General features: G+C 51.0%; 1 protein-coding gene across 1 annotated transcript in view; it reads right to left on the reverse strand.

Annotated features, from left to right (window-relative positions):
* The window catches only part of LOC134048150 (hydrocephalus-inducing protein homolog), a 75,972-nt gene that overhangs the window by 16,153 nt on the left and 33,653 nt on the right, over positions 1-26,166 (reverse strand). Inside the window, exons 20-47 of the mRNA XM_062499749.1 lie at positions 25,731-25,969; positions 24,366-24,624; positions 24,052-24,082; positions 23,594-23,694; positions 22,102-22,245; positions 21,295-21,611; positions 19,568-19,732; positions 18,038-18,335; positions 17,041-17,169; positions 13,989-14,166; positions 13,286-13,461; positions 12,441-12,574; positions 12,291-12,350; positions 11,312-11,448; positions 10,554-10,675; positions 10,275-10,466; positions 9,722-9,874; positions 8,436-8,675; positions 7,992-8,184; positions 7,348-7,515; positions 6,877-7,119; positions 5,648-5,793; positions 4,475-4,573; positions 3,988-4,171; positions 3,387-3,525; positions 2,095-2,131; positions 682-927; positions 26-184 (exon numbers count right to left, since the gene is read on the reverse strand). Coding sequence (XP_062355733.1) covers positions 26-184; positions 682-927; positions 2,095-2,131; positions 3,387-3,525; positions 3,988-4,171; positions 4,475-4,573; positions 5,648-5,793; positions 6,877-7,119; positions 7,348-7,515; positions 7,992-8,184; positions 8,436-8,675; positions 9,722-9,874; positions 10,275-10,466; positions 10,554-10,675; positions 11,312-11,448; positions 12,291-12,350; positions 12,441-12,574; positions 13,286-13,461; positions 13,989-14,166; positions 17,041-17,169; positions 18,038-18,335; positions 19,568-19,732; positions 21,295-21,611; positions 22,102-22,245; positions 23,594-23,694; positions 24,052-24,082; positions 24,366-24,624; positions 25,731-25,969 — 4,689 coding nt within the window. The remainder of the gene's footprint in view (positions 1-25; positions 185-681; positions 928-2,094; positions 2,132-3,386; positions 3,526-3,987; positions 4,172-4,474; positions 4,574-5,647; positions 5,794-6,876; positions 7,120-7,347; positions 7,516-7,991; positions 8,185-8,435; positions 8,676-9,721; positions 9,875-10,274; positions 10,467-10,553; positions 10,676-11,311; positions 11,449-12,290; positions 12,351-12,440; positions 12,575-13,285; positions 13,462-13,988; positions 14,167-17,040; positions 17,170-18,037; positions 18,336-19,567; positions 19,733-21,294; positions 21,612-22,101; positions 22,246-23,593; positions 23,695-24,051; positions 24,083-24,365; positions 24,625-25,730; positions 25,970-26,166) is intronic.

The following is a 26,166-nucleotide window of genomic DNA, read 5'->3' on the forward strand; positions in this document are numbered from 1 at the left end:
GTGCCAGCACCACTGGAGCACCCACCTGATTGTCTTCCATAGCAGCACCTTCCGGTGCAACAATGGTGAAGGGCTTCACACACTCTGCAGAACCCAACCACTCCTCTGGGTAGTTGACTATGGAGAAGACAGCAGCAGGGGGCAGGGGAGGCCCTTCGGGATGCAGTCCCAGATGTCTCAGCATCTAAAACAGAACAGAAAATCCTGCTTATACTTCTCTTACCTTCATCCTCACAGCTCCTTCTTTAAAGGCACTGATCTTTTAGCAATGGGGTTTTTGATTTATCTGAAGTATACAAGTGCTTTGTTATGCCCAGTGGGGTGAGCAGGCTCCAGAGCAGAGGCAAGAGCTACAAGCAGGACTGGGACAGAAACCTCTCCCAAGTGACTCAGCTGAAGAAAACAATGACCATGAGCTGCCCTGTCCTGGGACCATTTCTAATGATTTCCAGGCTGGGAAACTCTGAACAGATGGGATACTTGTGCACAGAGCACTCCCACTTTCTCCCCACTGTGGGATGGATGGTGATAACCTCCCCATCCACACAGATGCTACGGAGTCATTGTGGAACATCATCAGGGGCCTGGACAAGGCTCTGTGCCATTATCACCTGGGGGGACACAATACTCCAGGACCCAAGACCACAGCAAGCTCAAAATCTGAGCCTTCCAAGGTTTTACCTTATCTTTTGTTGGCAGCCTCCCATCCCTCAGGATCTCCCTAATCATGGCCTTTGGATCTGTGACCTGGATGTCCAAGCACCACACCCCGACATGCTCATCTCTGACTGCCCCTTCTGCAACTTCACTTTGTGTCTCCAGCTGAGATGACTGAAGACTCCTTTGGCCTCCACCTTTTTGTTCAGGCTTCTTCTCCACCTTCTCCTGAGGCTTTATGGTCTTGTGAAGCTTGTTTTCAGCTGAAGGCTGGGATGTGTTTCCATTTTGGATCACAGGTAACTGTACAGATCCCTGAACCTTGTCACAGGAGGAGAAAACCTGTGCGTTGTCCTGCTGCGATGACTCATAGATCTGAAACCTCTTCTCCATCTCAGCTGAGTACTCTAGGATTTTGGTTTCCCCCTCCTCTGGGGCTTTGGGTTCCCCCTTTCCAAGGGCTTTGGGTTCCCCCTTCTCTGTGATTATGCTTTTCCACATCTTTGGGGCTTTGTATTTCCACTGTTCTGGGATTATGGTTCCCTCCCTCTCTAGGATTTTGATTTTCTTCCTGTCTGGTAATTTGGTTTCCTTTTTCTCTGGGGATTTGCTTTCCTTCCTCTCTGGGGTTTTGCTTTCTTTCATCTCTCGGTGTTTGCTTTCCTTCCTCTCCGGTGATTTGCTTTCCTTCCTCTCCGGTGATTTGCTTTCCTTCTTCAATCGTATTTTGGTTTCCTTCTTCTCTGGGGGTTTGCTTTCCTCCCTCACGGGGGGATTGCTTTCCTTCCATTCTTGGGGTTTGCTTTCCTTCCTCTCTGGGGGTTTACTTTCCTTCTTCACTGGTATTTTGGTTTCCTTCCTCTCTGGTGATTTTCTTTCCTTCCTCTCTCGGGGTTTGCTTTCCTTGCTCTCTGGGGGTTTACCTTCCTTCCTCTCTGGGGGTTTACCTTCCTTCCTCTCTGGGGGTTTACCTTCCTTCCTCTCTGGTATTTTGGTCTCCTTCTTCTCTCGGGGTTTGCTTTCCTTCCTCTCTGGGGGTTTGCTTTCCTTCCTCTCTGGGGGTTTGCTTTCCTTGCTCTCTGGGGGCTTGCTTTCCTTGATCTCTGGGGATCTGCTTTCCTTCCTCTCTGGGGGTTTACCTTCCTTCCTCTCTGGGGGTTTACTTTCCTTCTTCTCTGGTATTTTGGTCTCCTTCTTCTCTCGGGGTTTGCTTTCCTTACTCTCTGGGGGATTGCTTTCCTTACTCTCTGGGGGATTGCTATCCTTCTCTAGCAGTTTGCTTTCCTTCCTATCTGGGGGTTTGCTTTTCTTCTTCTCTGGGGATTTCCTTAATTTCTTCCCTGTTTTTGCAGGCTGCTTCCCCAAGGAGAAATCCTTCTTTTCCTTCTTCCACTTCTCTTCCTCCTTCCGCTTCTCTTCCTCCTCTAAGGCTTTTGCTTCCTCCTCAAGCATTTGAGCCAGCCGCTTCAGCTCCCTTCAGCAAACAAAATAGAAAACATCTCTGAGAGTCACCACCACAAACCTGCGCTCATCTCTGAGAGTCACCACCACAAACCTAGGCTCACTAGTCCTGGCTGGCCCTGCACTTTACTGCTTGACCCTGAGGCCAGGCAGAAGCACAATCTTCCTCCACCCACACAGATTGGGAACATCCCAAGTGAGGGGAATGGTGGAAGAGGCCCTCCAGCACCAGCCAAACCTAAGCCTTGCCATCGTAAGGTCTCGACTGTGCAACCTCCCTCTTAAGGCACACCCAGACACACCCAGCCCACTGCCAAAGGCTGATCCACCAGCTCTCTGCACTGATGACTGAAAGCGCCCTTCGTCCCTTGATTTCCCAGTTTAAACCACTTCACAAATTGCTAACATCTGCTTGTCCCTCCTACAATTCTAACTCAATTCATTCACCCCACTTCTCTCTGGGCATAGCCTGCTCCTTAATGAGAATAATCCTATCAGTCAGAAAGCAAAGGCTGCAGGAATTCCTCTCCTGCAAGACATGCTCTTGTCAGACAGATTTCCTGCTAGAACCCAGCAAACGTGTGCTATCTGCCATGGAAACTATTTGAAGCGGCCTCGTCCGTCTCTTCCCCATGAAACCAACTTCAGCCTGAGCTGAAAGAAGACCTGATACACAGGCTTGCTTTAAGCAGCCTCCCCTCCCAGCTCCACACTTTTCCTGTGTGACGTGACCTGACCTGGGCTACCTTGCTGGAGCAGAGCTTCTCCTGGGTTTGCCTACTGCTGCAGCTGCAGGGGAGTCTAAAGGACATGAGCTTTTATGGATGGTGTCCCACCATAAGGAGAACCCTGGCAGATCAGCATTGCAAGGACCTCATCTGTGGCAAGACCAGCACCAAGGGTTTGTCTGGGCCCCACACCTACCCATACCACAATCCCACTGTATGGGTGAAGAAGAGGGATGATGAAGAAGGTGTAAATCAACATCATAGACTTAAAGACACTTCTACAGGTAGTGCCAAGGCAAACCCAGAGCCCAGCTCCCTGCAGGCAGCATCTAAACTGGGAGAGCTCACCACTAAAATAGAGAAGATGTTCTATCTCAGCAGAAGAAGATCCTTCCTCTCTTGGGAGCCAGGGAGCTAAGAGTGGCCATCCTGTGTTGCTGCTGGCTTTGCTATCAAACACCTCTGAGCTCAGAGTCTTTGGAGCAGGGAAACCCTGCAGGGACACTACCCTGAGCAGTAACCCATGGAAGGCTTACTCACCTCTCTCTCTGTATACACTTCCTTTCTGGTATTATTTTGTCCACTAGAGCTTTCTTCTCAGGAAGGGCATCATCCTCATCCTCATCCATTTGCAAGACATATTCTGTGCTCCTCTGAATAGGTTTTTTCCTCTGCCATTCTTTAGCACAAACCAGAAGAGTAACCATGAGTGACCAGAAGCAGAGCTGAGTGCTCTGGGTCAGCCACAAGGATTCACAGCTTTTCCCAACCCAGCCTATCATACCAGGAGATGCTGGGGAGCTCATAACCCTGCTCCAAAATTCAAACAATCACCCAAACTATGGCCGGGCAGTGAGTTCCTGTGCTTTGCCTGGCTTAAGCGCACCAAGGCTGAGGACAGTCTTTTGTCACTGAGCTACAGCAGCTTGCACTCGTGCCCACGCTTTAATGTTAAGAGATTTGGGTGAGTCTTAAAACCTCAGATCTCCTGCAACTCTGAGATGAGTGCTGGTTACACTGAGGTAGAAGGCAGAAAGATGAATAAAAACATTTCTTACAAGCTCTGGCTGCAAACCCAGATGCACAGAGATAAGGTTGAGGGCTTGAGAGAGAAGATTTGAGAGGGACAGATATATCTCACCTTCCTTCTCTCTTTCAGCTTCCTCCTTGGCTTTCCAAGAAGCATAATCCTGATGCAGGTTCACCATGTAGATATGATGACGATTGTTGACAGCTTTGAATACACAGAGCAGAGAAGATTCCAGGCTGCTTGTGAAGAGGCTCTCCAAGCCATCAAAGACCACTCCCTTGGAGCAGTCTTCATGCTGCAAATAAGGGGAAGAACAAGTCAGCCATTGCACACAGGGGGCTCACAGCTGGACAGGTAAGAGATGTCACAGGGTACCAGCTATCCTTGTTCCAAGGGCATTAGCTAAGAACAGCTTGGATCTGTCCTTAGGCTCTGCCAACTAGGGGCATCTGCAGCTTCCCCCAAGGTTCCCTGCACACAGTCCAGGATCCTCCAGCAGCACGTATGGACCTCCTCCTCCTCCTCCTCCTCTCCAAGTCATACCCCTCTGCCTGTCTCTCCAGAGCAGGATCGTCTCCTTTTCCCCCACCCCACACACCTTCAGCCTCTCACAGAGGATGTCCACCAGCAGGTCCTCGGGCAGCACACAGCTCAAGCAGTTCAGCTCTTCCCCATGACTGCTGATGATGTTCAGCTGCTGTGGTGCAGGAGCAGTGGAAACTGTGAACTGTAATGTGGAGCATTGTTAGGAAAATAAACCACGGTGGAAAGCCCTGAACAATTCCCACTGCTGGGCTTGGAGCTGGGGGTTCACACTAGTGGAGAGTAGAACAACCCTGCAGTGCAGGCTGGAGCTCCAGGTGAAGGGCCCATCTCTTGGCCAGCAGGGACCTGAGTCTGCAAGCCCCCAGTGCAGCCTCCCAGCACTTTGCTTACTGCCTGCAGCCATACTTGCCAGTAAACCATTGAGAACCAGTGGAGTTTGTTGCGGTGCGTATTTGTTTCATTCAGTTCATTGTTAAAGTTGTCATAATGGCTTGTTCTTACTTTTCCGTGTCGTTTTCTGTGTTTTCCCCAAGTTGGTTTATCCCTAAGTTCTACCCGCCCCTGAAACTACCTTGTTTGACATTCCCCACCCCTTGTTCCCAAACCTTCCCTGTCATTCTGAGAATACCCTGGGCCAATCCCTTGTTGCTCTGCCCCCCTGGAAATCCCCTAATACTCGATGCCCCATTGGCCCCATTGGCCCCATTGGCCCATGTCACCCTTTCTCCCTCCCCCCCGGCTTCCCTCATTGGTTTGTACTTTGTTAGACCCTGCCATTCACTCGTCCCCTAAGAATTCCTTATTGGTTGATCGTTTGTACCCACCCCCCCAGTGGGTACAAATCCCGGGCACAGCAGTGCTTGGGGCTCTATTGCTCCTGCTCCCTTCAGGCCTAATAAGCCTTTTGTTGGAACCTCAGCAGCTGAGAGCCTTCCCTTTTCTCCTTTGCCTGACCTCTGATGCTATTATACCGTTTGAGCAAGTGGCACATAAGGTTCTGCCTGCAGTAAACCCACACTGAGGCAGTTCCCCGCACCTTTTGTGGTGCCAGTGTTTCTCTTGAGCTAGCCCGGACTCCAGTAGCCGTGTCAGAGTTGTCTGCCAGAGCACATTCTCAGCCCAAGTCATGCCCAGCCTGCCAGCTGGGCTTGGCACTATGGACCCACATAAGAGCCCCCGCCCATCTCAAAGACAATGCAAAGGTCCCAGGGCAGGTCATGTTTACCTTGGTGTCCTTTTTGTTGGGTTTGCTGGCTGGCTCCTTCTTTTGTGCTGCAGGGTTCTTGCCTTTGGGATTCTTCTTCTTCATGTTGTTTTTTTCTCCAGAGGCTTGTTTGTTCTTGCTCTGAGCAGTAAGCAGAGGCTTTTTACCTGCACAAGGGACAGATGGTTGAGGAGGACTTTGAAAAACAATTAGGTACCTTTCCCCACAATGGGCATAACCTTGGGCCCTTGAAGGAATGTGGCACTTTTTCCCCAGTCTGTTGGGCACTGGCAGCACTGTTTCCCAGAAGCAGCTCCTTCCCTCCTTCTCCTAACAGCATGATAAAATATGCCATCCCATATTTGATTTTAAAGCCAGCACTATGTCCCTCCTAACAACTGTGCGTGCAAGTGACACTGCTTGCATAGCAGTTGCCCTGCAGATGAAAGCCAAAGACTGGTCCTCCATGACTGTTTTTCCATACACGGCACCCATCCTGCATTCTCATGTGGAGACCTGCAGCCCTACCCTACTTGTATCACCTGTCTCCACTGAAATTAAATCCTCCTTGTGGGAAAAACCCAGCTGGAACCCAGACTTTTCTTCCTTCCACCAGCTTCCAACCCAGCCAGGTTCAAAACTGAGCAATGCAAAACTTCCCCCTGCACCAAGCCACGTCTGCCTCACCCTGCAGAGCTCAGGGTACACACTTCCCAGTAAATTTCATTAAAGTCTTTAGTCTCACATGGAGAAGAGCCCAGCATGCATGAGCTGTGTGCCCTGACAGTGGGTATAGGTAAATCTCTGGAAAAAAGAGCTCATCTGTAGCATGTCTCATTGGAAATTCCTCTGGGAGGTTGTCCTTCCCTTCCTCTCCTTTGCAAGGTTAAACCCATAGTCAGTCCTCTTGTGCTTAATGAGCCACCTCAGAAGGCTTTTTCCTTGTTAAAGTGGGCAGCAGTTCTGCCTGCTGCCCATGAGGAGCAAGCTTGATTCAGCTTTGAGGGAATATAAAATATTTGGGAAAGAAACAGACGTGCTTCACCACCCGCAGAAAAATGAACATGTGCCAAGAACGGCAGCAAAGCAGGCTATGAAAGAACCCCTGACTGAGCCCTTGTAATTGGTTTCTTTCTTTTTTTTTTTTTTTTTTTTTTTAAAGACAAGCTACAGATGCATTTCACTCACATTCCCAGACAGTCATGGAGGGTTTTTCAAGCACTGGCTCTGGGTCCAGCATTTCTCCTTACCAGCATCATCTTGGTCTTCGCCTTTCAGCTCCATGGCAGCCTTGGTGCAAAGCTCCCGGGCGCGGCGCCCTGCTTGGCTCTGATCATTGGCGATGGCCTCTTTCACCATGGTGTCAATGGACAAGTGAGCAGTGTCATAATAGTGACACAGGGCCACCACTATCTCTGTCTTTCCTGAGAGAGAGGAGGACTGCTTGGTGACACTTGCATACGAGGCATTACAGGGACAGGCCTTGGAAGAACCTCAAACAAGATGTCGAAGTAAAAAGGACAGTGGGAAAGCAAGTGTCCCTCTGGGGAGGCCATGAGGGAGGCAGCTGGAGTGTGGGTACAAGCTCTGAATTCTAGAGCCAAGAGGATCATCTCCACCTCCTGTTCAGCTGAGGACTTTGCCTTAAGCACCATGGTCCACCAGGATGTGTTCCTCCTGCCTGCCCCTCTCCCTGCAGCCCAGGGCTGCAGCTCACATACCTGCCCGGGGTGGCCCATGGACAATAACAACAATCCCTCTGTCCTGCTGTGCTTCACAACTCTCTGAAGATGGGTCGATGCCCAGGTGGCGCATGACAGCCTGAGAGATAGGGCTCCCAGTCACTTCCACCATGGGCTCAGGAGAGGGTGTGACAGCCCCATGATATGCTGCAGTGCAAAACCAGGGGGAAAAGTCAGCCTCCCGCCCTCCTTTGATCCTCATCATCCTCCCCATCTCCTCAGATCCCACGAAAGGAGACTTGGTGAAAGCAACATGAGCTTGTTCTTTTGTTGCTCGGAAGGTGCAAATATAAAAGAGCCAGGGATATTAGACCTGGTCCTACTGGCTGAAGAACTCATCCAATCCTAGTCTTTGTGGCTAAGGGACACAAGGGAATATCCTGATTTTATCCCCAGTCTATAGCAGCAGAGAGGAGCTTCCTTTGGTGACATTCAGGGTAGAGAGAGGATGCCCCAGCCCTTCACCCAAGAGTTCCTCCACCAAGCTGGGGAACAGGCAGCTGCTAAAAGCATGGGCTTTCCCTGGAGAACAAGGTGACAGACAGTTCAGGGTGTATGGGCTGGACTCCCTGCTGTGGCCACAATCAAGACAGACATGGCCAAACCCTCACTGTTTTTCTGACCTGGTGCTGCCTTGTCTATGGCCTCAGCCATGTCCTTGGCCTCTGCCATGGCCTTGAGCTCTGCCTGTTGAGCCTTCGGCCTCTTCTGTGCTTCACAGTCCTCCAGCACCTCTGGGGGCAGCATCCCACCCACGGTGCGTGGAGGCATTAGAAAGTTCTTTTGGTACTCAGACCCCGCTGCCATCCACAGGATCTGTGCAGGTAGGGAAGAGAAACCATACACAACGTTCCTTTTCTCGCCTCTCTTCACACACACTCAACAAACCCATTTTCTGTCTCCTCCCATCCTCCCTCAACACAAACTAGTTAAGTCCTCCCACAGCACATCAGCAGACTTGGCTTTACTCTGGGGATTGCCTCCATCTCCCTGGCACAAGCCTGGGAATGCTGGAGTGCTGTGAAGCTTGGGCAGCATGTACATGGGGACCACACCTGCCTTCTCACCTTCTCTTCCTCAAGGTACTGCTCATCAAAATCCAGTGAGTAAAACTCAACAGGGAAGTTGCATGGGTTCTTCACCACCACTGTGGCATCCACCCCATCACTGTCCACCAGCACCCATCCCATCTTGAGTGCTGGGGGGCTAAACTCCAACCGTGGCTCTAGACCTTGTCCTGAGAGGTGCAGCTTTAAGTGATTGCTGCTTCCACAAATGTTAAGCTTCAGCTCATTCTTGTAAGACCTCTGAAAAGAGAAAAGTGCAGAAAACTCATCCACAGAGTCCCGGGTGACAGGACCCCAAATACAACGCTTGCCCCAAGGTCAGGGTGTTACCAGTCCCTCCAAGGTGAATGGAAACCAGGTATTTACTTATGCTAGATACTACAGCCTCTGTGTCCTGGGTCTGAGTAACTGGGATGAATCCTGGTGTGCATTCTAACTGCGTGTTTGGGTATCAGATGGAAGTACAATGGACTGTCAGGCGTTTTCACCTAGTCATGCAGGAGTGCAGTGCTCATGAGAAGGGCCCTCGGGGTTACAGTGTCCAGACACAGTCCTGGCACTGCCAAGTCAGGCAAACACCAGCTCCAGGAGAGAAGCAAATGAGCTCTCACTGGCTAGAAATAAGGGTCATATTCTGTGCTTAGTGTTTGGCTCTGGTCATAGCCAGACACAAGATGGTTACATCTCTCGAGCAAATAAAGACCCCTGCGACTGTTAGCGGGCACAGAAGCACTTGTGTCCATACTGGTACACACTGTCAGTTTCCAAGAGCCAGCAGCCACAGGCAAACTGCTCTTGGGAATACTCCATCCTTTAAGTTGAATCCCCAGCTGCATAGGAATGAGCAGGCAGGCCAGAGCCCTGGCTACTGCTGGCAGCACACCAGTACAGGTGATTGTCCTGCCATGCCCAGGAAGGTGTCTGGTGACTGTTTTGTCTGTCAGTTCTGCAGCAGGACGAGCCTAGACTGGCCATTCCAGGACTGTCCTCTGCAAGCGTGCAGCTGCAAATACAGCCAGGCAAGAGGGAGGCACAAGGGGAGTTGGGCACATCCCCCTCCTTGTGCCAGGAGGCAGCCACAGAGCCCTGATGCTCTCTCTCTGTGCAAGCTCCCTGTGGGCATTTCGAAGCACATCTCGCAGGAGTACTCTTGGGGTGAACTGAGCCATGCTGAGAACGGGGCTTGCAGAAAGCTCCCTGTGAAGGCAGAGCTCATACCTCTGCACCAGGCCCTCATTTCCAGATAGCCCTGACAGGCCTCCTGGGCTGACACCTGCCAATCTCACCTCCTGCTTGGGTGTAAACTGGATTTGTAAGTTCTGCCACCTTCCTGGATTGAGGGTTCCTTTGGAGGGCGTCACTTCAAAGGGACAGGGCTCATCCTCCAGCACCTGCTGCTTCTGACGCATGGCTGGTGTAATGCGTTTGCGTTGATTGTCCTGGGCACAGAAACCAATCGTGTGAGGTCTCCTCAGTGTGTGAGGACAGAGCCTCAGTTCTTGTAGTGCTCTGAGACACTGATGATACTGTGCTCAGAGTACCCACAGCCAAACCAAGTGTGGCCCCCATAGCCTGGAGCTGCAGCAAAAACCTGTGAACTGGGCAGGCAGATAGGGAACTACTGTCCTGAGAGGAGGAGGAAGGGGTGAAGATGGCAGAGAAGCAAAGCATCAGATAATGGAACAGGTCCAGGCAAAACAGTCTTGATTTAGACCCTCAGAAGCTTCCTCAGACACACTGTAGATCCAAGTGCTCAGGCAGCCACAGGAGCAGAAAGGGCAAGAGACACAAAGAAAACCCAACCAAGAAGTTACATGTTCGACGTCGCCTGTGCTTTACCTTCCTGACAGGCTTGATGGCAGTAATGAACCACTTGCAGGGTATTTGGAACCAGTTGTAGAGCTGGACTGTCTCAATCTGGCACTGCCCAACGAGGGTATCAGAGAACTGCAGCATGTTCTTGGAGAGGTTGAGCGACAGTCCCAACACAGTGGCATGGAGGTGGATGTTATACGTGGGGCCTTTTGCCACCTGGAGAAGGACAGAGAAGTCAGCGGAGGGTGCAGGTGACATCTGCTGCTGCACCCAGCCTGCTGCATGCCCCAAGAGCTCTGGTACCTCTATGGGCAGCAGCACATCCACATCACCCCATGGCCGGCGGGTGCTTTCAAAGCACACCTCAAACATTATGGTGTGTCTGTGAGGCAGACCCTGCATCTGGTCCAGATTCACTCTGAAACCTTGAACAGATGAAAACAAAGCAGCTGAGATACTCAAGAACCACAAAATGTGTCTTAAGCACGATAAGGTCTTACAGGTGCCCTGGCTGAGAAGTCTGGGAAAAACCCCATGCCATGGTGTGACCTGGACAAAAAAGAGTGCACCTGAACACCCCTCAGACACAGTGAGCCCTTGTGTGATGGAAACACAGCCCTGCCTCAAGGCCTCTTTTGGAAGACTCTTTTGATCCACCAGAGGATGTCACAGGCTGTTTCCTCAATAAAGGCTGAATACAAGTGCTGTGACAGTGTGGACTCCAACCAAAGCACTTCCAAAACACAGCAGAGTCTGCTGGTTTGCAAAACAAGCCCACTGAGTGCCCAGAGAGACTTGATGCTTGTGAGAGCCAAGGGCAGAAGATGCTGAGAGGTGATCAGGGTGATGAGCCCTTCTGGCCTCTGCACTGAAGCATTAGGGCAGTCACAGACAGCCCAGGTCCCGTGGGCATGGCTGGCCAGGAGAATTCTGCCTCTAAAGCTCCCAGCAGGGGCACTGAGAAGAAAAAGCTCAAAAACCTCACCAAGTTCAGTGGCTTAAGCTAATCTGTCTGAGACACCTCCTTCAAGCCCACAGGAAGTGTCTCCAGCACTGCTTACCTGTGTCCTGCAGGGCAGATACATCGACCTGGAAGGACACTGGGATCTGCCCAGGGTTGGTGATCACCAGGGTGCGTCTCTCAGTGTAACCCTTACGTACAGTGCCCATGTCCAGCACATATTCAGGCAGCTCAACTCTGCAAGGAGGAATAAGGACAGTCCTTAAACCACAGCCTGGCAGCATGTCCAAGTGGATGGGGGATACAAATAAAGTGGCTAGTTCTTTATTCTCTGCTGTAAAAACTCAGCTCAAGCCCATGAAATCCATGGCCTGATCACCTGACAATGACTTTGGGAAGTCAGGAGTACAGGTCCTAGGTTTTATCAGCTACTAATGGTACGTGAAAATGAAATTAGTTTTAAATGGACACCTGCCACAGCTGCTCTGCCATGAAAAGCCAGTATAGGTGAGTACACTGGGCCTTCACTGATCTCAGTGAAACTGCTTAGCCTGTGTATAGCCTGAGCCTGAAATTGCTTTGGGGCCTAGCAATAAGTTTGGCCTGCACAGGAGATCTTCATTGTTCTGCAACCAGATTACATGATCTGCTCTGCAGAGAATCTTCTTCCTGAATTGAAGCATCCTGTACTTGTGCTGCATCATGGTGGTGTAAAGGGACAGACCAAGTTACCTAGATAAGCCCTGCCTGCCCACCAGGATTCAAGCCATCTGATTTTGGGTTTTAAAGGGTTTGCTGACATGTGCAGTTCCCTTCCCTTCTCTTTTTTTTTTTTTGTTTTGTTATTGTTGTTGTTTTTGTTTTTGTTTAGTGTGCTCTGTTACTTGGAACCAAGACATCAGCTGGGAGTTGTCTCTTTCAGAGCTAGTCAGCAGGGACAGAATTTGTGCTGTCTGGAAGGCCTTGAAGGTCTGCACTGGGTCCCCTCAGCTCAAGGGACAGAACCCCACACCTGTGGGGAGCTGAGCAGTCCAAAGCTCAGCGCGGTGCTGGGGAAAAGAGGACACTCCGCTGCTCACATGGAGAGTGTCACAGCCACCAGGACCACATCCTGTCTGAAGTCCAGGCTATTCCCAGCTCTGCAGACACAAGGAGCTCTCAGGACAAGGGGACATTGCTGGGTGTTCCCCACGAGGCACCTGGAGATGGGGATGGGAGTCCCTACTCACTTGACAAGACTCTGGCGCATCTTTTTGTCAGGGAACCTGCTGTATGGGGGATGGGATGGGAGCTTTTCCTGCAGCTCCAGGGCAGCCTCCTCTATCAGCATCATCACCGTCTCTATCTGCAGCTCAGTGTTTGGCTGAGGAAAGGGAAGACAGTGCCTGGTTAGCAAAGGTCTTTCCCAACGTTGGCATCTGAGAAAGGATCCCACCCTGCTCTTATGGACAGGGGGTGTGGGGTCCTCCTGTCTGGCTGCTCAGTGTCAGTGACACCTCCTGCTCTCTTAGCCAGGACCTCATCTCCACAGCAGTTAACTCCAGCATCTTCACCTGCCCAGCCCCTGTTAGCAAAGTTTGCCTCATCTGGCCAGGCAGACAAGCCAGGAACCTTCCAGAGCTCCAGAGACTTGCCTGCCCCCAGCCAGTACCAAGGCAGCTTGGACAAAACCTGTCTTGAAAGGGAACTGGGACCAAGCTCATCTTGGAGGTGAGCACTACCAGCACAGTCCCAGGGCACAGTCAAGCAGCTGCTGTTCAGGTCTGTAAATCTAGCAGGGCTTGGGTTGGGACCAACAGACTCCCCAGCAATGACCTGCATCTCCTTTAAAGCACCATCAATTCCATCCCTTGAGCATGGCCTTCAGGATCTCTCCCTGGGGTAGCCAGGAATCTGGTGCAACCCCAGAAGAGAGCATGAGCAGAGTGGAAGCCCTAGGGGCAATGCTGTGGTGACACATGCTTGTAAGTGGGCAGGGAGGTCCCAGGTGCCATCAGGGCACCGGTGGGCTGTAAGGGGCTCGGGTGCCATGGAGAGGGTGGCATGTGCCAAACGGGGCTGCAGCTGCTCTTACTACAGTGCCAAAGCCAGGTGCGTGGGGCTTCAGGTTCTGAGTCTTCAGGGTCTGAGTCTTTGGAGTCTGAAACTTCAAGGCCTTAGTCTTCGGACTCTGAGTCTTCTGAACAACTGATTGATTCCTCTGACTGAATTGTTGCAGGGGTTTTATGAGCTTCTCATATTTTTCATTTCCTGAAGGAAGAAAACGTCCACAAAGTGAAGTGTGAGCAATGTGCCAATCCCATTTAAGCTGGGAAGTCCCCACCTCTCAACACTGGTTTCTTCCAGAAAGAAATCCCTCCAGCCATCTATGGAAGGTGGATGCTGCTGTTCCTCTCTGAATCCTCATTTTATTTGCTCCCACCCATCAAGTTTGTCCATCCCCACAGAGGAGCATCTCATTGCCTGCAATGTCACGCAAATCCAACCCTGTCAGAAGCCCTGCCATCCTCTCTTACAGTTTTCCCAAGCCTTTCAGTCTAGCCATCATCCTTCAGGACCCTGCCAGATGTGCAGGCAAGCTCTGCAGGATGGCTTCTGAGACAAAGCCCACGTGGGATCCTCTGCTCAAGACTCATGAAGCAGTCAGAGGGCTTGAGTTGGTCCGGGAGTCCTGTAACCCTCAGGCTTGGTGGAGCTGAGCATGAGATACCCTATGTGCATATGGTAGGGAACAAAACCAGAGGGACCCTTCCTAGGGGCAGACAAGCAGTGCCCACCTTCGATGTTCCAGGGCAGGTTCACACTGATCACAGGAAAGAATGCTTCTCCTTTCAGGCAGATATTCTCTGGGTCCAGGTCACCCACTTTAAGCTGGAAAGTCCTGCTGAAGGCTCCTGGTACTCCTGGCATGTAAGAGAATTTCAGCACTTGCTTCTCACCAGGTGCAACGGAGCCCTGCAGGGATGGGAGAGGAGGGAGGGAATGCATCAGAGTGTTTGATGGGGGGATGGCTCAGGGGACAGACAGGCTGAGAGGACAGGTCCTCATCTAGAAGAAACCATCAGACCACATCACCTTCATGATAGACGTATTACAGTCTTGGCTTTGGCGATTGTTAAAGTGAATATTACGTGTTTCATAATGTTTTCTTTTGTAAAAGATGTTTTGCTAAAGTTTAGAGTTCTTTCAATGTGAATGTTATCTTGCATTGCAATACCAATGTTGGTGAAGAGTTGATGCAACATTAACATTTAACCAGTGGAGGAATGGAAACCTGTTGAATGTGCTGAAGAGTGACAAATGACCAGGACTAGGACAACTGCACGTGCTCCAAAAAGGTGGGACGGAGGAGGAACTATGTTAAAATATTTCAATACATATAACCATTTGTAAATATGTATGAGGCTGTTGCAATACCCAGGGTATATAAGGGGTCTTGATGTGTGGTGTGGTGTGCCTCTGGCTGCAGCTAAGCACCCAAGTCAAGCACCCAGTGCTGTGACTTGATTTATTGACTTTGTCCCCTGTTGTCTCTTACTTAATTTTCTTTAAATTTTAACTGAGGCATGGGCTTCGCTTCTCACACCTTCTACATCCCTTGTGCCCATAAGGTCGAGCCTCCAGCCGCAGGGTGCAGTGTGTTTTCCCAAGGGCTCATAAGGCTGCAGCCTCAGCACAGCCTGATATAAACACAGCTCTGCTGCCAATGGGGTTTGCCCTCTGCCAGCAAGAGCCCACCTCAACAAAAAAAAAAAAAAAAAACCAAAAAAAACAAACCAAAAAAAAAAGGCTCTTTTGCTGCTGCTGTGGAAGAGAAATCCCTGCACTCAGCAGGGCCAGCAGCTCCTCTCATCCCTTGTAGGAGACAGGCATGAAGAAATGGGAACGCCATCGGCTTCCTCCTCCCGCTGCAAGGAGGGACAAAGGCAGGAGTGCTGCTTCGGCTGGGAGACATCCAGGCAGGACTGAGAAGCTTGGACAGTGGTGGGATGCTGCTAATTTTTCTCCTTGCTCTTCCAGCCCTGCTGCTCCCTAGCTCCCTCACTGCCCCACAAAGCCGCTGCACAGCAGCAGAGCTGCAGGAGGCAGGGAGCAGCAAGCCTAGGAAGGGATATGGAAGTGCTGCTTAGCGCTGGCAGCAGGGAGGCAGGGCCAAGGGCTATGTCCTGTGTGATCGCACAGCCTGGCTAAGGTGACCCTCAGCAACGCTCCAGTGCCAGCACAGCCTGAGATCTCAGCTATCAGAGTCCCAGAGTGACTGTGAGGAACCAGTTAAATTTTAATTTATGCCTCAATATATGTTAAGAAGACACTTTCTGATACGGGGTGAAAAATTACTATGGGGGCTGTACCCTAACCCTTAACACCCTCCACGAGGAAAAGAAGTTGCGAGGAGAAAATGCATGCAGGCTCCACCTCTGGGGGGCTGCGAGCAGACTCCAAAGCCCAGGAGAATTTTGCCTGTCTGAACAATAGTCTTCCTAAAAGGGCTGAATTACAGGAGGAATCTTTCCATATGAAAGCAGTCAACGCTGCCAGTTTTTCCCTGCCGTTTTTGGCTTTTTGTTGGGCTGGGAACAGCTGGAGGGTCCGGCTCCCGGCAGAGCCACTCCCCGCTCGCCGCGGCACCCTGGTGCTCGGCTGTTTGCCCGCGGGCCAGCCGCGCCTGCTGCCGGCTGCGGGTGGTGGCCAGCACTGCGGCAGGCGTGCCCGCTCGGGGCGGCTGGCCGCACACAGCTCCATCTGCCGAGCGGCACACGGACAGAGCGCCCCAGGGTTACAGCAGCACCGCTCTGTGCCTGCCAACTGTTACTTTGCGTTTCTCACTTTCTCTCTCCGCTGTTTTATCCCCTTCTGGTTGGGACCGCACACTTTCTTCATCAAAAAACAGTTTTCAGATATAATACTTGTTTTGTTTACACTTTGTTTTCATCTGAGAAATCTAGCAAGTAGAATTGTTCTCTGTTCCCCTTACAGCAGCACAAGACAATAACTGTGAAGGGCAACCAGCCTGCTACTGGCACTGTACCACTTCAGCTCTGGAGAGGCAGAAGCAGGCAAGGAGAAACGCCCCTCCAGGCTGGGGTGAGAAGTGCCTCCCTCCCAGAGGCCTTTGCAGGCACATGTTAATATCTTGAGTTCTATTGGTTTGTACAGTTGTTCCACCCCTGTTCACCTTGGATGTACCCTTTCTGGAACGTTCTTCCTTTCCTTGATGCCCCTTGGCTATAGTTTGCCCTATTGCTCCAGCCCTGTTACCCTATTGGTTCCCCTGGTTGGCTGCCCCTCCTCTGCACTGCTTTTCCCTGTCCCTGTTGGACCTTGATCCTCAGGACTCGCCTCTTTCGTCCCATATTTAACCCTGTGCCCTAAACCCAGTTTTGTCTTTGTCCCTGGATTCCCTTCCAGACCCAATAAAGCTTCACTCAGATTTCCATACAAAGACCTGCCCTTCACCTGTTTTGTCAGCCACTTCTTGTTTTTAGCAAGTGTGCTCGGGGCTCCAAAAGCACAGCTCGTTCTCAGAGGAACCCAGTGAAGCGCATCACTTGAGGTGACCAACAGACTTGTGCCTCCTCCCACTGGTGTGTGCCCTGTGACAGCAGAGCCACCCACCAGCCAAGGCCATGAGGGAGTCTGTCAGGAGAGCACTTGCTTCTCTGCACCCAGCAGAAACAGCAGAAATTACTTACAGCCCTCTCTCTCTAACAGCTGGGTTTGGGATTTTCCCCTCTGATTTTTTTCCCCCTTCCCCCTCTTCTTTTTTCCCTTTAACACTCTCCTGGGCCACTTGACACAGGACTGGGGTCGGTCACTTGTGGTACTTACAGTGGGGGGGATGACCAGAAACACGCCAGGCAGATGTTGCTCTGCAGTGCTAGGATTTAGCACCCAGTTGAATTCAGTGTTGCCAGTGTTCGCCAGGGTGACTGTGCTGTGACGAATTTCATTAAATATCTGGAGAGAAGGCATAGGAGTGGGAAGTTACAGACCCAGGCCTGCTGCTGGGAATCTCCTTCCTCTCTCCTGGGGCTGAAAGCAGACACATAATGGGAGCAGGGACCACGGAGGAGATACAGGCACGGGGGGACCTAAGGAACTCCCAGGCACAGGGCACCTGCACAGGAGCAGGGAGCTCTGGCAGCACACAGAGGTGTGGTAAACAACCATGTGAGGGCCAGTAATAAAGGAACCAGGGGACCCAGGCCCTCTGCACTGTGAGGGTTCACCAACAGCCAGGAGAAACAGAAACAGCACTGAGGCATCCCAGAAGAAAAGGCACCTGCATGCAAGTATTGGCAAGCAACATACATGCAACAAGGGAGTCACACAGGGCAAAACAGACAGGGCCAGCAGCTGGAAATATCTGTGTGCTTTCAACTGAAAAAGAGTGAAGTGGGAGTTATTCTGGGACAGTCTCACCAACTAGAGCAACTGGAAGCCCAACTTGTTCCCTTGATTATTGTGTGGATTAAGCAAGACCTTTAGACAAGAGCATGTCCTTGGGAGATCAGTCTTTAGGAGTGGATCAGCAAAGGGATGTCTCAAGACATGTCCCTCCGAGCATCCCCCCTGGGGCCCTGCCTGCCCCAGGAAGCAGTGTTAGGTACCCTGAAAAAGAGGCATTCCCAGCCTTTTGGAGAGGGTTAGAGATGGCCATTTAAAACCAGTTTGGATGCCAGATGTGTCCCTCAAAGGTTGCAATTCCAAGCTCCAGAGCCAACAAAGGGGCTGGGAAGGGGGAGGAGCCCTGGACTGAGGTGGGCAGGAACCCATCGGCCGTGGTTCAAAGGCAAGGAGCTGTGCCAGGGCACACGTGTGGTACCTGAAAGCCGCAGTTGATCTCCTGGAGGCTCAGGGAGTAGCTGATGCATGAGGCCTCCCCGGTCAGCTCCACCTCGTAGGTGGGGCCTCCCTCTACATGGCACAGCGCCGTGACACTGGCGATGGTGTTGAGGTGGCCAAAGAAGCTGAAGGAGACCTTCTGTCTCTCTCCTGGCTGCAGCACACCCGACTGCGGCAGGATACTGAAAACCTGGAGGACAGGAACGATTGAGATGTTCAGTGTGGAAATGGATGCAGAAGAGCACCTTGGAGCAAACTGCAGCTGTAGCTGGAGGTGCCTATTCCTCAAGCACAGCCAGAATCATCCTGATCTCATCCTGTGTCCATGCCACTGACCAGTGGAGAGACCACAGGGAAGATCTTTTCCCATACTCACAGATCAATGCATTAATTGTACATTCAAGTGAACTGGGATATCTCCTGGCAGTAGAAATTCCCTCTGATGCACAACTTGCCTTTAAAAAGCGTTTCCTACTGCTTTTAGAAAAGGAGGAGACTCAGAGTGAGAGCTCTTGGAGCTCAGGGATCTCAGTGAAGGACTCCAGCCCAGCTGCTCTGACTCCTGAGGCTTTTCCCCTTGCTCTCTGATTTATATGCTGCATTCTCAAGGTGCTACAGCAAAAGGCCCTGCAAAAATGCCCTATGGACCACCTGATGAGCTCCAGGGGGAACAATGCCCTCCATAGGTGCTGCACAGTGTCCTTGGGCAGCCCTATGACATGCCCTGCACGGCCTCTCCAACAACCAGTTGCTTCAGCAGCGCTTTGTGATGGGTCTAGAGGGATGTGAGGCCCCTCTGTGGGCAATGCTGAGGGCTGCCAACGGGACTGGGAGCTACAGCTCTGCTTGCCATACCGAAAATGTGGAAGTGAGACAGATTCCCTCTTACATTCTCCACTTTGAGGGGAGTGTGCAGTACGTCCGTGGATAACCTGAATCCCCCCCCCAAGCCTAGTGGGATGTAATACTTTTCACAAATATATGGCAGCACCTGAAAAACAAGCCATTTTCTATGCTAGGAGGAAGAGACAGCCACTTTGCAAAGTCTCAGTTTATAAGACAGCTTCAGGGCCACCACTGCAATACCAGCTCTTGGGTAAAAGCAGAGACCTGAAAACAGTTGGTTTTGGCTGGGTTGGGAAGAGGGTACATGGAGATCAGCACTCATCACAGCTTGCTCTGGGAAGGAAGCTGGAGGTCTTATCATCATGATGCAGATAAAAGCCTCATCTTATCTTTGTGAAGAAAACATGGCCACAAAGTCCCACACTCCGCACAGGTCTGTAGGATCTCAGCAGGCTTCTCCAAAGAAAACTCTCTCCCTCCCACACACCCCATGTCCAGCCACTGGCCCTGCTGCCCAGCGCACTCTCGGGGCACAGGACAGTAGGGCAGCAAAAAGGGAGGACAGCAGGAGCATGACTTGGTGGTGGTAAGCTGGGGAGGCAACACAAGCAGTAGGTGTACAAGAAAATCTACCTCTGCTCCTAAAGACTGGGCAGGCACCCACGATTCTCTGAGGGCTGTGGCTGGGTCCTCCCCATTTCTAATCTTGAAGCGTCTCCTTTGAGATGCCGAGTAATCCAAGCAGGTTCTCTTCTCCTTTGGTGGTTGGGGTTTGAACTTAGGTGGGCAACGCTCATGCCTGGAAAATAATGTAACTATGAACAGGGACCTGCCATGGGAGGAAGGGACACCTGCACGAATAGCTCCTGGTCAGGATGCAGCTGCTGGGTGGGTGCTGGTGCGTTGAACTGAGAAAGGCTTTGATCCAGCCCTTCTCAATCCAGGCTGGAGCAGCTCTGTTCTAAAGACAGCCCAGGGATGATACTGGTAGCAGTGGTGCAGGCAGCTGCAACTGCTTGCATTGAGGAACTCCAGAGGATGGGGATTAACACCTTGTGGGGATGCAAAAAGCACAGTGGGAGAGGAAAAGACAGAGAAGGCAAGCCAAGAAGGTGAGATCTGAGGCACCAAGGGGCACACCTGGCCAGTGATGAGCCAGCACAGCCCCCTCCCCAGTGCCCAACGTCAGAAACTCTGCAGCTCTACCAGGTATTTATCAGGGATGTTTCCCTGACACTCTTGGGGGGGGGGGGTGGATGATATTTTCCAACACTCCCAGGTGACTCAGGTCACATTCCCCATTTTAAATTGAAGCAGGTGCTCAGGGTAACTCTGCTTGTGTTTCTAATGCCACGTCAGAGACACAGTTGAGCCATGCCTGCCTGTCACCCTGCCGAGCTGCAAGTGCTCCCCACACAGTCAAACACAACCTGGATGTTCCATTCCCAGACCGGCATTCAGTGCCTATAATGACCTGCTCCCCAAAGAAGCCCTGTCTTTAGCTTTGTAGCTTGTTATCTAAAGCTGGGTTTTATTTCTGGATGAGGGGCTCTCTCATCATAACCCCCAAGAGCCCCCTAATCATCTGTTCTACTGTCTTTAGTTTTAATGAATGGTTTGAGGCAACTTCTCAGGACCATGGTGCCCAGACAATGACATTTTTCACTCTAAAGTAGAAACTCTCTCGGAGGCAGGGATAGGAGATGATGTGATGAACAAGTCCTGCTGTCAAGCAGTACAGTCCCCATAAGGGACATGTTGCAGTGGGGAAAAGTTAAAAATAGTAATAAGTGTCACCAAAAAAAGGGAGTGGAGAATCCAAGGTGTCCACTGAAAGCAGAGCCCTGTGAAAGAAATCATCCTGACACTAAAGGAGTTGCTTCAGAAAAGAAGGAAAGGGAAGGTAACAAGATGTTCAGCATCAGCCCAGGCTCTAAGTAGCTCTTTCTCTGGTGTTGGGACTTTCTGGGCATCCTCCAGCACAATGCAAGGGAGGAAGATAAGGAGCAGACAGGAGCTCCTGCAAAGAGAACCCATCCCAAAGCAGAGGGGTCAAAAGGGCCCCCCAGAAGCACTGTGGGAGCTGGGACTAGGGGCCCTTCATCAAGGTGGACATTGCCTCAGGCCACAGAGGTCTCAGAAAGCAGCTTTCAGCCCAGCTTTAGCTTTCCTTCCCAAGGGAAACCACTACGGGTTTGCCCCAGGAAGTATAAAATTGGTGGAAAACCAATTCCCTGAGCATCCAGCTTGACCACGGCTGGTCACTGCTACTTACAAAAGGAAAAGTCAGAAGCAGTCTGTCAGATCCTAGGCAAACAGCTTTGTTCTTTGCAAAGCAGAAACAGGACACCAGGAAGAAGAGCTTCAAGGGGAGAGCAAAGGTGCACATACCTCAGCCTGTTCACCTGGCCGTCTGAATGGAATGACCAGTGGTACTGGACAGGCAGTGGGCTGCAGTTGGTTATCTCCAGAGAACGCCCTTCTGCAGTGCCAGCCAGGATGCAGCCAAACTCCAGGGTGCAGGGCTGGATTTGGAGATTGGGGAAGTGGACTTCTCCTTGAAGGGTGATACACTCCACATAAGGATGGCCGTTGACCATGTTTATCTTCAGAACCTTCTCTTCCTTCCAGCTATGAAAATCCAGTTTATAAGATGGGTCAAATGCAATGTAGAGATGACAGGTCTGTCCTACATCCACTGTCACAGGCTGCAAGGAGATGAACAGTAATTAATCACCCGTGTGATGACGTCCCAAGGTCTCACAGCTGAAACAGTAAATGCTTGAAGTGTGATTCGCAGCATGGGCTTCTTGGTTCATCGTGCATTTCTTTTACAGCAACACTGTGACTGCAGCCACAGCAGTCTAGTCCAGGATTCCCTCAAGCCCATGTTTCTGTGCTCAGCAGCAAGACAAGGGGGTGGCTGCTGGAGAGCTGGGATGCTTTCCAGGAGACACCTTTACTGCATGGCTGGCCCAGACCTAGTTGCCTGCTCCTTCTCCTTGTGCCTTAAAGCCAGGATGGACCTTCTCAATTCAGATAAGATTTTGATTCCTTCAGCAGCTCTGCTGATGCAGCTCAGGCCAATCCACTGCTGACACTACAGAATAAACTTCTTGACTCAAGGCTCTCCCAACAGAAAGGCACCACCACATCCCTCCTCTTCAGACCCCACTGGAGGAGTCCAGGGCTGCTCACCTGGCCATCCGGGAGGGGCTGCTGGTCCGCATCGCAGAGCAGAAACGGCTGCTCCAAGTCCAGCATAAGGTCGAGTGGCAGCAAGCAGGTGTTCTTTAAAGCCAAAGGCTTGTACTGCAGAGTCAGGACATCATCACTGGGTTTCTATGGAAACGGGAGACAAGGAAAAAGAAGCCTCAGCTAGCCACAGACCTCCTTCTGCTTCTGCTGCATCTCACAGTTTTCAGCCCCAGAAGTGCATACATCTCTATTTCCCCCTTCTATTTGTTTCTACCCTTCCAGGAGATTTGTCTTTAAAGCAGATGCTTTTCATGTTTAGAACCACAGCATTCCCTGGGGGACAGGGAAACACTCCCACACATGGATGAGGGAATAGCCCCCTGAGAGGAGGCAACTGCTTAAACAAGATCTAAATCAAAAAAGTCAATCCAGACCATTTGTCTCCAGTTTTGTCTCTCTGTTGGGCAGAACAGCAGTAGATGGTCATCACTCACATACAGACATTTCTTGCAACCTTAATGGCTCTAGCAGCCTCATCAAAGCAGTTCATCTGCAACATGTGTCCTGCAGCCCCTGCTACAGGGACACAGTGTCTGGTCTCAAAGCTATGAGCAGCCTAGGCTCCTCCTTCCTCTCTATCCATAGTGATGGGCTTCCTGCACGGTTTGCAGAAACCAGAGGGTTTGGGAAACTAGTTCTGCATGTACTGATATCAGGCAGGTGCTGTGCCATGGCATGCAATGAATCAGTTTGTGTGTGTGGCATCAAGCAGAAGCCAGGCAGAATCAGGGAGAGCTGAAAAGCTTCTAGTTACACCTGAACTGCCTGTTCCAGGGATTCTGTACTTCAGTGGAAGCCTAGGAATTGGAAGAGAGGCCTGAAACTACAGACACCAAATAATGAAACATCCTCTCTTTTTCAGACAACTGTCAGGAGAGGAAAAGGTGATGCTGGAGTTGGGATCCAGAGACTAAAGGACACCTGCTCTGCCTCAGTGTTATCATCGCTGCAGCTGCAGGATGTCTGGGGGTCCTTTGAAGCAGGTGAGGCTCAGGGAAATGCACAGAGCTATACCAAATAGCTATATCATAAAGCATCCATGCCAACAGCAGAGAAGGCAAAGAGACACAGGAGATGATGGGTTTTTCCTTGTCAGCCTGAGGAATTCACAGGAATCTCCATTTTTCCCAGCCTCCCTACAGCATCGGGGTACAGACATCCCTGTGCCTTGGAGGTTCCTGAAAAACCTCCCTTTACACTGAGCAGAGAGACTGGCATTTCTCTGGAAGTGGCCACAATCCCCAATGGCAGTGAAGCTGTAACTGCAATTTTACGTTGGGGAAGTTAAATACCACTCTCATCCCTAAAAGTATCTTCACTCACTTCACAAAGTGCCTCAGGAAGGGTAAAGAGGGGCTTTAACACAAGCACACACACCCCCCCCCCCCCTCAGCCATGCTGTTAAATGTCAGGATGCAATCCAGAAACTTACCTTCTCCACCCAGAAAGAGAATTGTCTGGCTGATATTTCTATGGAGGGATCAATAAACTTGCAGGTAATGGTTGTTTCTATTATCTTCTCTGTCCTGCTGGCTGTCCCAGTGACAGCTTCACACATCACATAAACCTGCACCTCCTGCATGCAAGGGTCTCTTGTCATTGCTGGGTGGTGGCAGAGCATCCAGACAATGCCCTGCCCTGGCTCAGCACCCACCACCCACCACAGGCCCTATTGTTGCCTTAGAGTTATGGCCACTGTGCCTTTTTCTTGCTGTGAAGTAGCTTCTTTATTCTCCACTCAGTTGTCCCTAACAGTGCACTCAAAAACCACAAAAGGCACCTGTGAGAAACTCCCTCCCTTTACACGGCTTAATTTTTATTCTGCTTTTACCCCAGATAAACCGCTTGGCACTTTTTTAATTCACTTTCTTTTTGGGCTCCTAGTCTAACTGTAAGTTATTTCTCTGCCCTTCTTTGCTGACTAAGCATGAAACACTGTTTGCCTCAAAAGGGCAACATTTCCTTCCGCCCCTGCTTTGGGATCAGCCCTGGGTTTTGTAGCTGTGGAATCACAAGAAAGCCTTAGCTGGTCTGATGGTGGCCAGCAAGGAAAGCAACTGGTGCTGCCACAGGAACGTGTGGCCTTAAACCAGTTTCTTGAAGGCCCCTGCTCATTTCCCCAGGCAAGTGTCAAGGAATGTGGAACAAGCCCCGGGGAGGGCATCTGATGGCTCCCCAGGCTCAGCCCTTGGTGGGGACCTCACCTGCTCGATGGGGGAGAAGCCTCGCAGCACCATGTCCACAGACTCGCCCGGCTGCAGCTCCATCGACAGTGGCTCCAGCCCAAACACGGGGCTGGTGCCTTTGGGGCTCTGGCAATCATCTTCGGCCAGGGGGCTACTGAGGGCTGGGATGCTCTGGCCCTTCTTCTTAGGGGGGCTGTGACATTCCACACTCCAGAAGAGCCGATGGAAATGGTGGCCCCTGTTTGTTACTTTGAACCGACAAATACAGGGAACGAGCCTAGAATAGAGGCCAGGATGGAAAACAGTATGGGAGTAGCTATTTCCTTGGTCAACAGAGTGCTCCCAGTGAGCAGTCTGAGGTGTTAATAGCTTGGAGACTGTCTTCATTTCCAACTCTTAATGTGGATCAGAAACAGTGTCTGATAAGGTGCCCTTCAGGCCCTGGTTTTTCCTCCAAAATGCTTGTTCTGGGGTGCTTCATACTGTGACTGTATATTGTATAATTGTATTGTAGGTCCAAAACCGTTACTGAATCTTTGAGATCCTGCACTTGGGGACCTTTTGTGTGTGGGGGTGTGATTGCAGGCATTTTTAAAAGCCAGCTCAGAGGCACTTTCTGGATGATCCCAGCAAGCTGGTAAAAATGATCTGCCTGCTCCAGGACCGGAAACCAGGGCAGCAGGGACTCTCCTCCAGGTTCATAGCACCTTTGGATTGCACTGGTAGCCATTTGTAGAAACTTTTGCACTGGTATCCATTTCGCAATTAGAAGCTGTTTTAAAGTGAACTTTGCAAACTCTGCTGGCAGCAAAAAACCAAGCGAGGTCCTGGGCAGAGCAGGGCAGCAGCAGAGCCCACGAACAACACAAGGAAGCGGCAGCAGCGGTGCTGTGGACCCCACACAAACCAGCAAGTTTCCATCTGCCTCTGGAACTGCTCTGAGAGCTCCTGCCCTCCTGCTGGGGGTTCTCACCCTCTTTCTTGTCTCTTTGTTCCCAGGGCCCCTGCTTGCCTGAGAGGCACCATTTTGGAAGGGAAGGCTGTGATGCCATCTTCCCTTGGTCCCTCAGCCACATGGAGGGACTGCCTCATCCGGGCACCATTTCAGAACCTTTTGTTCTGTGAGAGCATTACTTGGTCAAGTCAGGACAATGTATGAGAACTAAAGACAATTCACTGGTCATTTAGCAACTGGTTTCCCTTTCTGTGGCTTTTGAGGGTATCTAACAACATTCAACTGGCCATCCCATGTTTCTAAAGGAGTCTCTGCCTTTGGGGAAGGTGTCAGGGCTTGTAAACTGAAGAAGATCTTTTCTGAAGAACTACAGCAAAACTGCTCCTTGTTGAGACAGGAGGAGAGGTGGCAGTGGAGAGATCTCCTACCTGAACTGGTGTCCCAAGCTGAGCTCTGGGACGAATGGTTTGTCCATGACAATTGTGGTGCCGGTGCCCACAGCCAGCAACATGAAGGTGGTCCAAAGGCTGTTCCCAATGAAAAGCTGAATAGTGTCAGCAAAAATCCCAGTGTCATCCAAGGTTGCTGTGATGGTCACAGGAATATCACCCGTAGCGGGGATCACTCCTTCTCTGGGTTCAATGACATAGCAGTGGGGTTTGCAGGCCTGTAAGAAAAGCATATTACGCATTTAGGATGGAAATGACACACCCTGGTGTTCTGGGGGATATAAGAAAAGGAAAGACTAAAGAGGGGAGGATAAAAAATCGTAAGGGCTTAATTTCCCTAAATTTAAGCTATAGTATCGGGAAACAGCAGAGCTTATACAACCTGTATTTCCCCCTCCTTTAACAGACTCTCCTA

This window comes from Cinclus cinclus, chromosome 11 (genome assembly GCF_963662255.1).
Source record: "Cinclus cinclus chromosome 11, bCinCin1.1, whole genome shotgun sequence".
Classification (NCBI taxonomy): Eukaryota; Metazoa; Chordata; class Aves; order Passeriformes; family Cinclidae; genus Cinclus; species Cinclus cinclus.